Consider the following 16,524-nt stretch of genomic DNA (forward strand, 5'->3'; position numbering starts at 1 on the left):
ACAATAGGACAAACATTGTGAAGTTCTCATTACCAGGAGTAGGGACAATATGAACCTTTATTCTGCTCCTTTAGTGCTCAGGAGGCGGAGCTTCACTGTGAATCACATACTGGTCTTTCCACTGAGCAACTTCCCCGGGGCCCATCTTCCCAGTCACAGCTGCAGCCGTCTGCTTATTACAACGCAGCTCAACCCAGAGAGCTCCTCATATTGAAGCGCCTCCTCATGGGCACTTAAAGGGGTATTCCCGTCATAATGATCACTGTTAAATCTGTTAATGATTTGACAGTGATCATTTTTGTAAAAATAATTTGATTAACCAATTCCCACTGAGAAAGTTCATCCCCACTTACATCATTGCTGTCATTCGGTCTTCCCTGGTTACGGCCACCGCTCTTCTCCAGAATCCCGGTGGCCGCGCTTGCGCAGAAGACTCCTTTTCTCCGGGCCGCTCGCTGTCCTGAACGCGCACCCCGCCGCGCATGCGCGATGGTGACTTCTTCACTATGGCGCATGCAGTCCAGCGTGCGGCCCAGAGAATACTTCAAGACGAAGCCCGGAAGTGAACGGCACGCTGGCAGCAGGCAAGTATGAAAATGCAAAGTGGGATAACCCCTTTAAGGAACAAATCCAGCAGAATAAAAGTTCACATTCTAACTACTCCTGATAATAAAAAACACTCCCCAAAAGGTAAGCTTGTCCTGCTCTCTCCAACCCAGCTTTGCTGTGAGCAGTTTAGAATGCTGAAAACTGCTGACCTATAACGACGCCCCCTCCTAATGCCCAGGCTCATATAGATTATACTGACGCTGCTCTCTGGCACCCACGTCACTCCTGATCCCTGCACGGCCACCGCTGCATCTTTCCGTCGCGCGGATTCTCCGGCAATGGGGGCAGCCAATAGCAGGCCGCGAGTGGGACGAGCCTCCCTAGCGTCACCTGCGATGCTTGTAAGGCTCGTCCCCGTCGCAGCATGCTACTGGCTGCCCGCTCGCCTATCCCTTCCTAGCCAGATGTTTTGATCCACGCAATGGGAAGATACATCGGCGACCGTCTGGGGATCAGGAGCGACACGGTTGCTTGGGAGCGGGGCAAGTATAATCTATACGAGTTGCCTGGGCATTGGAAGGAGGTCATTATAGGGGTTGTAACATTTATAACCAAAACACAGTCGGGAAAGAAATCCATTATTATTCCCGATCGTACATCCAATCATCGTCTTTCGTTCAACCTCATCTCACTTTAATCTTCCTACGGCCGATTTCTCTTTTTCTTCTTTATCAGCTCATTTCACCAGTTTCTTCACCACATTCTTCTACGCTTTACCACCATACGAGGGACAACTCCCAGGAAAAAGATTCCAAACTCTCTTCTTCCCCGGCCATCAGCCCATATTTTGGGATTCTTCAATGTTTAACCTTTAATCAAAATCCAAAAGACCTTCTGGTTGATATGACCACCTCCCTCCTACTGGTCCAAGTGCAACCCCGACGGCTTAAAAACCAAACATTAATATCTGGATTTCCCATCAACACAAATCTGAATTTTCCATTGGATCATATCCTTCATTTTCGGCAAACTGCTGGGAGTTGTAGTTTTGCAACAGCTGGAGTGCCGCAGGATGAGCATGCCTGGGCTAGACAAATGGTCCATGTCCACAGCGCTACCAAAACCAGATGGACTTTTACTAGTCCTCCAACTAATCACACCACTTCTGGTGCCAACTGACTGGAGAATGCCCATACACCTCAAGAGCAATCCATCCAAAACAATCCAGCCCAGGAGGAAAGTCTCTAGGTGCATTGGATCGTCGTTCATACATCTTTTCCGTCTCCATCACTGCGCTATCTGTAAGTGCAAATCCCTTTAAAAACGGCTTTGTAGGAGCTGTTCAAAATGAAACCAAGATCAAACATCTTCCGGATTCTTCTCTACACTTCTGTACCAATACAGGAGACTCATCCTGCTAGTCTACAAAATACACGGAGCAAAAATATAAACGCAGCAATTTCGGTTTTGCTCCCATTTTGCAGGAGCTGAACTCGAAGATCTGAAACATTTTCTACAGACACAAAAGACCCATTACTCTTAAATATTGTTCACAAGTCTGTCTAGATCTGTGTCAGTGAGCGCTTCTCCTTTGCCGAGATAATCCATCCCACCTCACAGGTCTGGCATATCAAGGTGCTGATCAGACAGCATGAATATTGCACAGCTGTGCCTTAGACTGCCCACAATAAAGGCCACTCTGAAATGTGCAGTTTGATCACACAGCACAATGCCACAGATGTCGCAACGCTTGAGGGAGCGTGCAATTGGCATAATGACTGCAGGAATGTCTACCAGAGCTGTTGCCAGTGCAATGAATGTTCATTTCTCTACCATAAGCCGTCTCTAAAGGCATTTCAGAGAATTTGGCAGTACATCGAACCGGCCTCACAACCGCAGACCACGTGTAACCCCACCAGCCCAGGACCTCCACCTCCAGCATGTCCACCTCCATGATCGTCTGAGACCAGCCACCCGGACAGCTGCAGCAACAATCAGTTTGCATAACCAAAGAATTTCTGTCAGAAACCGTCTCAGGGAAGCTCCTCTGCTCGTCGTCCTCACCGGGGTCTGGACCCGACTGCAGTTCATTGTCATAACCGACTTGAGTGGGCAAATGCTCACATTTGATGACGTCTGGCACGTTGGAGAGGCGTTCTGTTCACGGATGAGTCCCAGTTTTCACTGTTCAGGGCAGATGGCAGACAGAGTGTGTGGCATCGTGTCGGTGAGCGGTTTGCTGATCGAGTGGCCCATGGTGGGGTTATGGCATGGGCAGGCGTATGTTATGGACAACGAACACAGGTGCATTTTATTGATGGCATTTTGAATGCACAGAGATACCGTGACGAGATCCTGAGGCCCATTGTTGTGCCGTTCATCAACGACCATCGCCTCATGTTGCAGCAGGATAATGCCCGGCCCCATATTGCAAGGATCTGTACACAATTCCTGGAAGCTGAAAACATCCCAGTTCTTGCCTGGCCAGCATACTCACCAGACACGCATTGACGACAGCGTGTTCCAGTTCCTGCCAATATTCTGCAACTTCGCACAGAAGAGGAGTCAACATTCCGCAGGCCACAATCAACAACCTGATCAACTCTATGCCACGGAGATGGGCTCCACTGAGTTAGGCAAATTGCCATACCAGATACTGAGGAGTTGTCCCAAGACCACCTCTGTCCATAGGGCCTTACTCAAGCAGCCCCCTTCATAAGCCAGAGTAGACAGCTGCTGACAAGAAGGGCCTCCTACTCCACTGGACTACAGCCGTCCATATACTTCATGGATGCCATTTATCTGAATGAGCAGCCAGCAATATCATACTCCTCAAAATCAACCATTGGCCCTTGTTCTGTGTGGTCCGGACCACCAAATTCTGTACCAAGCACTAGCTAATTGTGTCTTCTCATAGCCGGGGGCTGTCTACAGAGCTCTTGTGCAGCAAGTCTCAATCCATCAGATGACTTGCAACTTTTTGAAGAAAAATAAAATAAATCACGTGCAAGTCTTGATAGGATCATATGACAGAAGTCTGTGTATAACCCCCCACCCTGAAGCCACCGAGAAGGACCCGACCTAATAAGTCCTTTACGTAGTCCTCCACAGCGAAGAATAAATATTCAATGGAGAGCTTAAAAGGAAGCCTTACGCACCCCTGAGTCTTGGCACGTGGCTCAGAAACCATTGACTCCCATGTCTCTTTTTCTGGGAAACTGTAAATCCGTTACAAAAACATTCCACGGCACAGGACGACTCGCAAGCGCCATTCAAGGATAAACCTAAGAGTCTTACAAAACTGCTACCAAAATTAAGTGATTCTCTACAAGCAGAGATGCCAAAAACTGGAAAACCCAGACAACCAAGGAGGCCCAACCTTGGGCAGTCACGCTTGTGCGGAGAAGCAGCAAGTCGTTGTTGAACCAGGCACCGTCCGTCTGATGATGAAGGAAGCACGGAGGTTAGTGGTCACTGCCTTCCAGAACTGGGTCCGAATCTGACCAGTGACAACATCTGAATGGGTTTTCTGCCACTGAATGGTTTGCTCGAGATAGAAGTTTAGACGCGCAGCCCCATAGCGAACGGTGACCAGATCTGCGAAAAACATTGGCTCTCTACAAAAAGCTCCTTTCGCCCCATTACGCTGAAGTTTCAACCTGCGCGGTCAATCCTAGATACACCGTGTCCATCACGCAAGACATGGGCATCATACAAACATAGTGAGGAGCCGGCCCTGTGCCTCGTCCCTACGTTCCGGCAGAAGTTGAAGACCCCACGGATTACATTAAAAGGGTCAACTTTGGGTCCACGGTGCGACGTCCCAGCTCCAGACTTAGCTTCTTAAGACGCAAAAACGGTCAAGAGAAAAAAGAAAAAAAAAACAACACTATTCTTGGCACCAGCAGCCATGTCTACCTCAATGCAGGTCTCCTCCGCAGTGCCTGCTCTTTGGGCAAAGGCTCCCATTAGAATACGTTTCGATCACTAGAAGGGATCCTGTGTCGTCCATCCAGCTATAATCCGGGCCTGCAGAATTCGCGTTCTCGGCGTGTACTTACAGACGCGTCTGTCCAGCAACAAGTACGGATACTTGAGGATCTCGAGGAGAGGGACCCGCACGTTACTCTCGAGGCCGGCGTAACCAAACAGCTGCTTCTCTCCATCTTCTTCCACCAACAACACCTCGTCGTCCTCTATCTCTTCCCGCAGAGACTTCTCCAAATGCGCGGTGATGCGTGCCGTTTCCATCTTCCACAGAGCCTGGGGGGGAGAAAATAATAATCTGTGATTGACATGAAACATTAGAACAGTAAGGGGAGGATTTTGGATGCTCTTCTCGGTACCTTGTGCAGGTGCGGGGCCTGCTCCCGGACCCGGTGGTACTCCGCCACGCACTCCATGCAGTAGGAGAGGTCATCGTTGGCTCCGATGAGGTCATCGCTTTGTAGCTTCCTGGCGGCGTAACTCGTCAGCAGCTCCGCGGAGACAGGAGCGCCCGGCGTGCACCAGCGGCACGTGCTCATTATCCTACAGGTGTCGGGCATTAAAGAAAGATAAAATATATTATTATTAATAATAATCTATATATTAAACCCATAACGATAACTAGCGCGTTTTGTGTTGCGTTACAGATCCCTAGTGTCCGAAATTTTTCCACCAGTAAGCTCTGGGACTGCGCTACAACGGGGCGACCTGCAGAGAAACGCCCCCGCGCACTGGGAGATATAGTTGCCATGGTGACTATGACCCAGAGCGCAGCAGCAGGTAGCGGGCGGCCATACAGCTCACCATCAAAGCGGAAACTCCGCCGCAGCGCACTGTCTGCCATAAACGCCACAGCCGGCGGAATCCACTGGGATTCTCTCTATCCGGACCGTGTCTGGAAGTGGTCACCATTCAGACTGCTGCTTTACATGCCAGAATCGCACCTTAAAGTTTCAATAAACTTTACTGACAAAGTTGACAGCCCCACATAAGCAGTGATTATACCACGTGACGATAACGAGCCCTCCTCACCTTCCCTGCGGTCCTCCTGTCAGCCCGCCTCCGCCATGGCCCCAGGCCGCGCTCCTCTACCAGGCCCCAGGCCGCGCTCCTCTACCAGGCCCCAGGCCGCGCTCAGTCCCCGGCCTCGCGTTACGACCGATACACAAACACAGGGCGCCCGCCGGACAAGCTCCTCCCACCGCCCCGGATGTGACGTCTCTCCGCCCCCTTTACGTCCCCTCAGTGTTCTCCGCCCAATGAGGTCACAGCGGAGGCGGGTTATAGGGGGTTACAGCACAGCGGCCCCTAGAGGCGGAAAATAACCGGCACATAGAAGAACCTCCTAATACAAGCGTCAGCTGCTGCAGAACCTCATGAGACACAGCGCAGCTGCTGCAGAACCTCATAAGACACCGGAGCTGCTGCAGAACCTCATAAGACACAGCGCAGCTGCTGCAGAACCTCAGAAGACACAGCGCAGCTGCTGCGGAACCTCATAAGACACCAGAGCTGCTGCAGAACCTCATAAGACACAGCGCAGCTGCTGCAGAACCTCAGAAGACACAGCACAGCTGCTACAGAACCTCATAAGACACAGCGCAGCTGCTGCAGAACCTCATAAGACACAGCACAGCTGCTGCAGAACCTCATAAGACACAGCGCAGCTGCTGCAGAACCTCATAAGACACAGTGCAGCTGCTACAGAACCTCATAAGACACAGCACAGCTGCTGCAGAACCTCATAAGACACAGCGCAACTGCTGCAGAACCTCATAAGACACAGCGCAACTGCTGCAGAACCTCATAAGACACCTCAGCTGCTGCAGAACCTCAGAAGACACAGCACAGCTGCTGCAGAACCTCAGAAGACACAGCGCAGCTGCTGCAGAACCTCAGAAGACACAGCACAGCTGCTGCAGAACCTCAGAAGACACAGCGCAGCTGCTGCATAACCTCAGAAGACACAGCACAGCTGCTGCAGAACCTCATAAGACACAGCGCAGCTGCTGCAGAACCTCATAAGACACCAGAGCTGCTGCAGAACCTCATAAGACACAGCGCAGCTGCTGCAGAACCTCATAAGACACAGCGCAGCTGCTGCAGAACCTCATAAGACACCTCAGCTGCTGCAGAACCTCATAAGACACAGCGCAGCTTCTACAGAACCTCATAATACACCCAAGCTGCTGCAGAACCTCCTAATACACACCTCAGCTGCTGCAGAACCTCATAAGACACCAGAGCTGCTGCAGAACCTCATAAGACACAGCGCAGTTGCTGCAGAACCTCATAAGACAAAGCGCAGCTGCTGCAGAACCTCATAAGACACAGCGCAGCTGCTGCAGAACCTCATAAGACACACCGCAGCTGCTGCAGAACCTCCTAATACACCTCAACTACTGCAGAACCTCATAATACACCTCAGCTGCTGCATACCCTCCTAATACACACCTCAGCTGCTGCAGAACCTCCTAATATACACCGCAGCTGCTACAGAACCTCATAATACATCTCAGCTGCTGCAGAACCTTATAAGACACCGCAGCTGCTGCAGAACCTCATAAGACACCCTCAGCTGCTGCAGAACCTCATAATACACCTCAGCTGCTGCAGAACCTCATAAGACACCGCAGCTGCTGCAGAACCTCATAATACACCTCAGCTGCTGCAGAACCTCATAAGACACAGCGCAGCTGCTGCAGAACCTCATAAGACACCTCAGCTGCTGCAGAACCTCCTAAGACACCTCAGCTGCTGCAGAACCTCCTAATACACCTCAGCTGCTGCAGAACCTCCTAATACACACCTCAGCTGCTGCAGAACCTCCTAATACACACCTCAGCTGCTGCAGAACCTCATAATACACTGCAGCTGCTACAGAACCTCATAATACACATCTCAGCTGCTGCAGAACCTAATAATACACCTCAGCTGCTGCAGAACCTCATAATACACACCTCAGCTGCTGCAGAACCTCCTAATACACACCTCAGCTGCTGCAGAACCTCATAATACACATCTCAGCTGCTGCAGAACCTAATAATACACCTCAGCTGCTGCAGAACCTCCTAATACACACCTCAGCTGCTGCAGAACCTCCTAATACACCTCAACTACTGCAGAACCTCATAATACACCTCAGCTACTGCAGAACCTCATAATACACCTCAGCTACTGCAGAACCTCATAATACATCTGAGCTGCTACAGAACCTCCTAATATACACCTCAGCTGCTGCAGAACCTAATAATACACCTCAGCTGCTGCAGAACCTAATAATACACCTCAGCTGCTGCAGAACCTCCTAACACACACCTCAGCTGCTCCAGAACCTCCTAATACACCTCAGCTGCTGCAGAACCTCCTAATACACATCTCAGCTGCTGCAGAGCCTCCTAATACACATCTCAGCTGCTGCAGAACCTCCTAATACATATTTTAGCTGCTGCAGGACCTTACAATACACACCTGGTCAGGCTCATCATCTTACGGTTTTGAGGCAGGGCTTATACTTTTGTGGCGGCGCAACACTGATAGTAGATGTGGTCGTGTGGTGCCCCCAGGTTGTCGTGGTGGTCAGGAGTGATCCAAACCGGACGGATTTTAGTGCCATTGATATGGCTCTGATTCTGGATCTGACCCAATAGTCAGGTAAGGTTGATGCACTGCTCCGAATGGTATGAAATGATAGGCATACGTACGCCACGAGAGATCACACACAGACTGTCACAGAGAAGTCAATGCTATGATGTTCCGTTTATTATTCAGATTACATGATTTTTTTATAGCAGAAAAAGGGGAACTTTATGACTCGGCTAATTTGATCTAATTGTCACATTACTAAGTCCCATGATAACGTATCACATTATCACTCCATACTTTAGCAAAAGTCAGCAATATGTCAGCAATTTCAATATCATAAAGTGATTAGTAAGGGATTATTAAGGGAGCTGGCTGCTACTTCAGGGGCCATTTTGTTAAGCAAACTGTTAGATATAATACAAGCAAGTATACATTTGATACTAGATATATGATTCCACAACACCATCACATTAACTGTCGTGACAATATTTTGTTGCGTTGCCAGAGGTTGCTGTGTGTTCCTAGCCTAAGGGTTTATTAAGGGGGAGGGGGGAGGTTCTCTGACAATTGAGACCCCTTTTTATAGGGCCACGATACCGGCTCCAGCGCCCCCTCTCCTGTGGTTGTGATGTACCTTATAGGAGTTATGCAGGGATCCCCGTGGAGGGCTTACTAGGCGCAGACAGGGACTCGGGCGGCTTAAGGTCTTCTATTTCTCTGTATCTATACTAGGGGCTTCATTGTATTTTTGGATCAGCATAAAATGTCCAAGAGCCTGGTTAAAAAGGGTTTACACCGGGGCGGGACCATTGACACAGAGACTTCCCATCATGAACTGGTCCTTAGATCCTCACCAGGGTAACATGAAAGATAACAAATATCTTAATGTCACGACGCTCTTGGGCAGCAGGAACCCGGAAGAGATGTTACAGAAGCAGGAAGACCCAGGAGACTGAATCTCCCTCCCCAAGAGAAGAAAGATGAGTTAGTGGGGTTTCACTTAACCTGTTGACCAACTGGATGGACCTTTGGGTGGTCCTTTTCTGGCTGGGTGACAACCAATATGGCTCCTGTCTGCAACTACCTCAGGGGTTGACATCCAGTTTTACAAAGTTTCCTACACACCTTTTGGGGTGTTGAACCTTTCTCAAAAGTTTTTATTCTTTGCCTCAGTATTGATCCAGAAAAGAACTTCTATTCAGGAGATGTCTATATGGAAGAACAGATGGACCAAGAACGCTAGGAGGCTGGTGACAACACATCAGATGGCGCTCCTCCATTTTTTTCCATTGAAAGCATCATGAACACTAAAAAAAAATCTGATAAAACCAAGACTCCATGGAGATGAAAGTTTCTCTTTAGACGCTCCATATGGCGAACCGACTGATCTAGAAGCTACGTCAAGGGAGAAGAAAGTGAAGACAGCTTACAGGGAACGACTTTTAGATGATAGTTTAGTTGAGAAATCTTAGACTACTGATAACCAACCTGAAAACATTGAAAAGAAAAAGTGGATGAGTGGTGGAGGTCCTCAGGAAGATGTTCCCAAATAAATTGTCCAGATCGGTGTGAGACCCCCGGGTAGGTGGATGAAAGAGCGGGGCAGACGAAGGAACCAAGGAGAAGAAAAAAAGGGATGGACCTCACCATTATATTGCAGTGATTAATGCGTCCTCCTCAGTTGGCTTCCATGGTACCACAGTGTATAACATCCAGCCTCTAGCCATGCAGTCTACCATTACCACAGTGTATAACATCCAGCCTCTAGCCATGCAGTCTGCCATTACCACAGGTGTATGACATCCAGCCTCTAGCCGTGCAGTCTACCATTACCACAGCGTATAACATCCAGCCTCTAGCCATGCAGTCTACCATTACCACAGTGTATAACATCCAGCCTCTAGCCATGCAGTCTGTCATTACCACAGTGTATAACATCCAGCCTTTAGACATGCAGTCTACCATTACCACACAGTGTATAACATCCAGCCTCTAGCCATGCTGTCTACCATTACCACAGTGTATGACATCCAGCCTCTAGCCGTGCAGTCTACCATTACCACAGTGTATGACATCCAGCCTCTAGCCATGCAGTCTACCATTACCACAGTGTATAACATCCAGCCTCTAGCCATGCAGTCTGTCATTACCACAGTGTATAACATCCAGCCTCTAGCCATGCAGTCTACCATTACCACAGCGTATAACATCCAGCCTCCAGCCATGCAGTCTACCATTACCACAGTGTATAACATCCAGCCTCCAGCCATGCTGTCTACCATTACCACAGTGTATAACATCCAGCCTCTAGCCATGCAGTCTGTCATTACCACAGTGTATAACATCCAGCCTCTAGCCATGCAGTCTACCATTAACACAGTGTATAACAGCCAGCCTCTAGCCATGTAGTCTGCCATTACCACAGCGTATAACATCCAGCCTCTAGCCATGCAGTCTGCCATTACCACAGTGTATAACATCCAGCCTCTAGCCATGCAGTCTACCATTACCACAGCGTATAACATCCAGCCTCTAGCCATGCAGTCTGTCATTACCACAGTGTATGACATCCAGCCTCTAGCCATGCAGCCTACCATTACCACAGTGTATAACATCCAGCCTGTAGCCGTGCAGTCTGCCATTACCACAGTGTATAACATCCAGCCTCTAGCCATGCAGTCTACCATTACCACAGCGTATAACATCCAGCCTCTAGCCATGCAGTCTGTCATTACCACAGTGTATGACATCCAGCCTCTAGCCATGCAGTCTACCATTACCACAGCGTATAACATCCAGCCTCTAGCCATGCAGTCTGTCATTACCACAGTGTATGACATCCAGCCTCTAGCCATGCAGCCTACCATTACCACAGTGTATAACATCCAGCCTCTAGCCACTTCCTGATGTATCTTGCTTCCTAGATGTTCCTCCGTCACCTGTGAGCGGTATTATTGTAAAGTCAAAGGTACCACAGCAACAAAGTTACAGAGCGGGGTCGCCGAGTGCTGAGGATCATAGTTCATGAAGCTCACCAATGCTCTGCTGACTCCATGACACTGACTTCTCTGTCTGATGGACGCGTCTGCTGCTGCCAGGAGAACGTTACCTGTCCTGTACAGGCTGAAGGAAGAGGGGTAATGTTAGGGGGGTCCTGACCCCTGTATGCAGGAAATCTGCACTATATTTTGTGTTTTTTGTGTGTTTTTTTACTTTGCAGATTAAGTGCAGTTTTGCCCATTCTCACTGTTCCATTATTCACCTGCAGCGACCACTGGAAACAGCGGAGAGTGAACTTCTCACCAGTTTTCCTTCTCTGCTCCCACAAGGAGACTAGCAGAGAGATCCGCGGGGTAGCTGCGGACCAGAGTGCATTGTAGGGCGCGCAGTGAGAACGCCTCCGAAGAAGCAGATGGAGTGGTGAGGTTTGGGTTTAAAGGGCCAGGCAGCGCTGGTCTCCTATTGAAGTAAGTAGAAAGAATACCGGTAGCGGCACTCACCCAAATGTTACAAGTAGTATCTTTATTCGTATACAGTCAAATACAGAGTTCAGTTCATAGCTAGAGCGCTGGTCTCCTACCTCCGGCCCTTTCTGCCGTGTAAATCTCGCGCCTGCGCCGTCCCGTTCAGTACACAGCGCAGGTGAAGGGCGATTGCCGGCTGCCAGCTTCCTCACTGCGCCTGCGCCGAATACTGAACGGCGCGAGAACTCCCCAGCGCACAGGGCCTGCCGGAGGAGGTGAACGCTGCCTGGCCCTGTCAATCTAGTGTACTAGGTCCTGGCCAGAGGTGGGAGAACGGAGCCTCTCGGAGCAGGCCTCCCCCCCCCCCCCCCCCCCCCCGTCGCCCCGTCGCCCCTAGAGGCCAATTAGCATATTATAAAAGTTCCTTTTTCTCAATAACGGCGGCCGGCAGTGAGATGGCGCTAATATCGTTATGTTCACCTGACATTAGCACATCGCTAACATCAGCCAGCTTAATACCCAATTTTCAGGTGACTGAAACCCTTTAAAGGGGTTATCCCATGATTAATGGAAAAAATTAAAACGAGACATCGTATAGTACGTGACAATCTCTTTCTAACAAAGTTAGGGCTCATGCACACGACCATTACAGAGCTTTATCCGGGTGAATAGGCCAAGGGATTCAAAGATCCCAGGTTCTGGCCCCTAAGGGGGTAAATAGTTATTAAATGAAAGGTAAAACGAAAAAATGAAAAAAGTAAAAAAAAAGTATAAATCACCCCCTTTCCCAATTTTACATATAAAATATCTAAACAATAAATAAATAAACATATTACGTATCGCCACTTCTGAAAAGTCCAAACTTAAAATATTTTAAAAATGTCCCATGCGGTGAGCGCTGTAACAGAAAAAAATAAAGAAAAAAAACTGTGCGATTCGCCATTTTTTTCAGTCACCTTGTCCCCCCCAAAAATAGGATCGGACTGTTCTATTATGGGCTGGACGTTTTATAAAATGCGGAATGCACGCAGCTTTTTTTGGTAGTTTCTTTTTTTTGCGTGGTATTGAATGGTATCGAGTATTGCAATACTTTTTTATGGTATCGAAACCGAATCAAAATTTTGGTATTGAAACAACCCTAATATGCAGTACCCAAAATTCGCCACTCAATGGCTCTAACACGACTAGCAGCGTTCCACATCACTTCTCGAACATAAAAATGTAATACAAGCATCTCGACGACTATTATGAGATTTACACAATGATGATAAGGACAGATACAAACCCTTGTTCTGCTCAAACTATGAGCAATCTCGGATATCGGGTAGTATTGCTACACAAATTATAATTGATCAAGTCTAATGTGACTATGGAATGGAATATTCCATATCAATATTAGATCGTTTATTCAGTAATATGCATCTTTACTGAATAGTGATAATATTGATGTAGTACATCTAAGGCTACTTTCACACTAGCGGCAGGACGGATCCGACAGGCTGTTCACCCCGTCGGATCCGTCCTGCCGCTATTTCGCCGTACCGCCGCTCTGTCCCCATTGACTATAATGGGACGGGGCGGAGCTCCGAGAGGCCGCCGGACTAAAAGTATTGTATGTCCGACTTTTTAGTCCGGCAGCCTCTCGCCGTGCACTGCCGTGCTGCGCCTGAGCTCCGCCCCCGTCCCTATTATAGTCAATGGGAACAGAGCGGTGGCACGACGAATCCGTCCTGCCGCTAGTGTGAAAGTAGCCTAACATTACACATCCGCAATAAAGCAGGGATTTTCCTAATTATCAAGCTAATTAATTCAATCAATACTACATATACTAAAATTATATGTTACCCGAGAGTGCAAATGATATGCAGAGTCTAAGGCCCCTTTCACGCGGGCGAGATTTCCGCACGGGTGCGATTCGTGAGGTGAACGCATTGCACCCGCACTAGATCCGGACCCATTAATTTCTATGGGGCTGTGCACATGAGCGGTGATTTTCACGCATCACTTGTGCGTTGCGTGAAAATCGCAGCATGTTCTATATTCTGCATTTTTCAAGCAACGCAGCCCCCATAGAAGTGAATGGGGGTGCGTTAAAATCGCAAGCAAGTGCGGATGCGGTGCGATTTTCACGCATGGTTTCTAGGTGACGATCGGGATGGGGACCCGATCATTATTATTTTCCCTTATAACATGGTTATAAGGGAAAATAATAGCATTCTTAATACAGAATGCTTAGTAAATTAGGGATGGAGGGGTTAAAAAATAATAATAATAATTAAACTCACCTCATCCACTTGTTCGCGCAGCCCGGCTCATCTTCTTTCTTCTTCTTTGATGACCTGGGAGGAAAAGGACCTGTGGTGACGTCACTATGCACATCACATGGTCCATGACCATGGTGATGGACCATGTGATAGACCATGTGATGAGCGCAGTGATGTCACCACAGGTCCTTTTCCTCAAAGAAGAAGACAGAAGAGAAGCCGGGCTGCACGAACAAGTGGATGAGGTGAGTTTAATTATTATAATTTTTTTTAACCCCTCCATCACTATTTTACTATGCATTCTGTATTAAGAATGCTATTATTTTCCCTTATAACCATGTTTTAAAGGAAAATAGTAAAATCTACAGAATACCTAACCCAAACCCGAACTTCAGTGAAAAAGTCCGGGTTTGGGTCTGGGTACCACATTCAGTTTTTTCTCACGCGCGTGCAAAATGCATTACACTCGTGCAGAAAAAACTGAAGAATGCAATGCAATCGCAGACAAAACTCACCCCACTCGCAGGCAAAATCGCACGATTTTCCCGCAACGCACCCACATCCTATCCTAAGGGAAGTCAGCTCTAAAGTCTGTTCTCATGATTGGGATTTCCTGGCGGGCTCCGTTTCTTTGTTTCTCTGTGGTTCTGTGTCTTCTGCTGCTCCCTGTTGTTCTCCCTCATGTGTGTGGTTTATGATTACAAACTTATCAGTTAGACGCTCCTTCCTAACTGTCGGACTGTGACGTCACTGTATCACCTCGAATGCATGTCCAGCTATTCATACCTAGGGGGCACTATTACATAAGCTACTAGCATCATCACCATTAAGGGTTAACTGTCTAGGTCTGATTTCGCTTACATTCTATACACATAATATATGGAATCCTAAATCAGAGCGAAGAGATTATTTTTGACACACAAACCAATTAAAACACAGACGTTTGGGGACCAGTTGAAACGTTTCTCAAGCTACTAGATTTACGGTACCGATAAGAATATAACGGACCTTGTACTCTCACAGACGTTTGTGTCTCCTCTGTTACACCAACGGTTGATTGATCGTTAGTTAAAATAACACTATCTCACTGCAAAGTTTACACTTAAATTCTTCTTATCGTGCTTTAGGAGTCTGTGCGTTCTTAGTGAGAAATATATGGGATAATAAATGCATTGACGTCCTTCATAATATCCAATAATAGAATACAATACATGTGTCCTATTGATTATCTTATACTAAAAACGAATGTTCGTTATATGTATACACACATCACGGATTTTCTTCTTCATCAATAGACATTAAACCATAGGGATAATTAGTACCAGATGCGTCTAGAGGATATCCTTATCTCAGTAATAAATCTTTAAGGAGACAAGAATGGCTCTTCTCAGACTGGTCCAGAGGAAAAATGATATGACCTGTGTCCTTTCCATGAACCTCTTTCGGCTACTTTTAAATACATACACAATGGTGAATATAACACACATGGCCTATTATGTATCAAATCCACTATAATTAGGATATTTTGATATAAATTTTATACACCTATGAAATGCACCACATACCCCAGGTACTTAGTCCCTCTAATCCTATCGCACATTTTTTGGGTTAGAAGTTAGTCCAGCTTTCTGAAGGGAGTCACTACAGCCTGCACTTTGGGTAGGTGACTTTCCCAGTCGGTGCTGTGAATGACAATATCGTCCAGGTAAGCTGGATGTGGACGAAGCACGATGTCCATTAGTCGCTGACTGGGTGGCGGGGGCGCCATGCCGACCAAAGGGTAAGACCTTGTACTGATACAGCCCCTCAGGCGTGATGAAGGCCGTTTTCTCCTTGGCAGCCTCCGTTAAGGGCTCCTGCCAGTACCCTTTCGTGAGGTCCAAAACTGAAAAATACCGGGCTTGACCTAACCTCTCGATGAGCTCATCCTCCCGGGGCATGGGATACGCATCAAATTTAGAAATATCATTAAGTTTACGAAAGTCGTTACAAAAACACAATGTCCCGTCCAGCTTGGGAATCAATACTATAGGACTGGCCCACTCACTTTTAGACTCCTCAGTGACGTCTGGCTGAAGCATCATCTGCACCTCCTCCGAGATGGCTTGTCGCCGAGCCTCGGGCACCCGGTATGGTTTTAATCAGACTTTTAACCTACAAAAAGGCCACCTGTCAACCAGACAGCTACGATTACCACTCATAAAACATCTAAGGTAAACCAAAACAAACAAGTGGAAATGATGTATAAAAGTATAAATTTATTATAAAGGATGGAACGACTACAGATAATGCAAGAATACGGAGAAGCGCAGGGTCACAGGCACCGCAAAACACCAATGTATCTGTGGGTTATAACACACAGAAAGGTACAGTCCATTAATGGTAATAAAAAGCTCAGGAATTACCTGGATGGCCAAATGTAGTGTCACCGCAATAAGACTATGCACAAATCATGCAAATGACCATACCAGGTAAGAAAAAGAGCTATGTCACACTACACACAGTACTTGAACAATTAAAGCAGACCATAGAAATAACAGGTGCCCAATTGGAAGTAAGAATCTTAATGATAAGTACCGTGGGTGTGTTGAGGGACTCACTATGGATGTATACAGAAGTCCCAGGCAACGGTGTGGAACGATACTAACTCAGAACGTACCTGAGGACATGGTGGT

The 16,524-nt window shown here is 47.6% G+C and overlaps 1 protein-coding gene across 1 annotated transcript in view; it reads right to left on the reverse strand.

Annotated features, from left to right (window-relative positions):
* SETX (senataxin) overlaps positions 1-5,750 on the reverse strand; it is a 28,932-nt gene extending 23,182 nt beyond the window's left edge. The window contains exons 1-3 of the mRNA XM_044306627.1: positions 5,569-5,750; positions 4,896-5,079; positions 4,611-4,812 (exon numbers count right to left, since the gene is read on the reverse strand). Of these exons, the coding sequence (XP_044162562.1) occupies positions 4,611-4,812; positions 4,896-5,075 (382 nt within the window). The 5' untranslated portion in view covers positions 5,076-5,079; positions 5,569-5,750. The remainder of the gene's footprint in view (positions 1-4,610; positions 4,813-4,895; positions 5,080-5,568) is intronic.
* Between the last annotated feature and the right edge of the window lie 10,774 nt (positions 5,751-16,524).

Source organism: Bufo gargarizans, chromosome 9, assembly GCF_014858855.1.
Source record: "Bufo gargarizans isolate SCDJY-AF-19 chromosome 9, ASM1485885v1, whole genome shotgun sequence".
In the NCBI taxonomy this organism is placed as follows: Eukaryota; Metazoa; Chordata; class Amphibia; order Anura; family Bufonidae; genus Bufo; species Bufo gargarizans.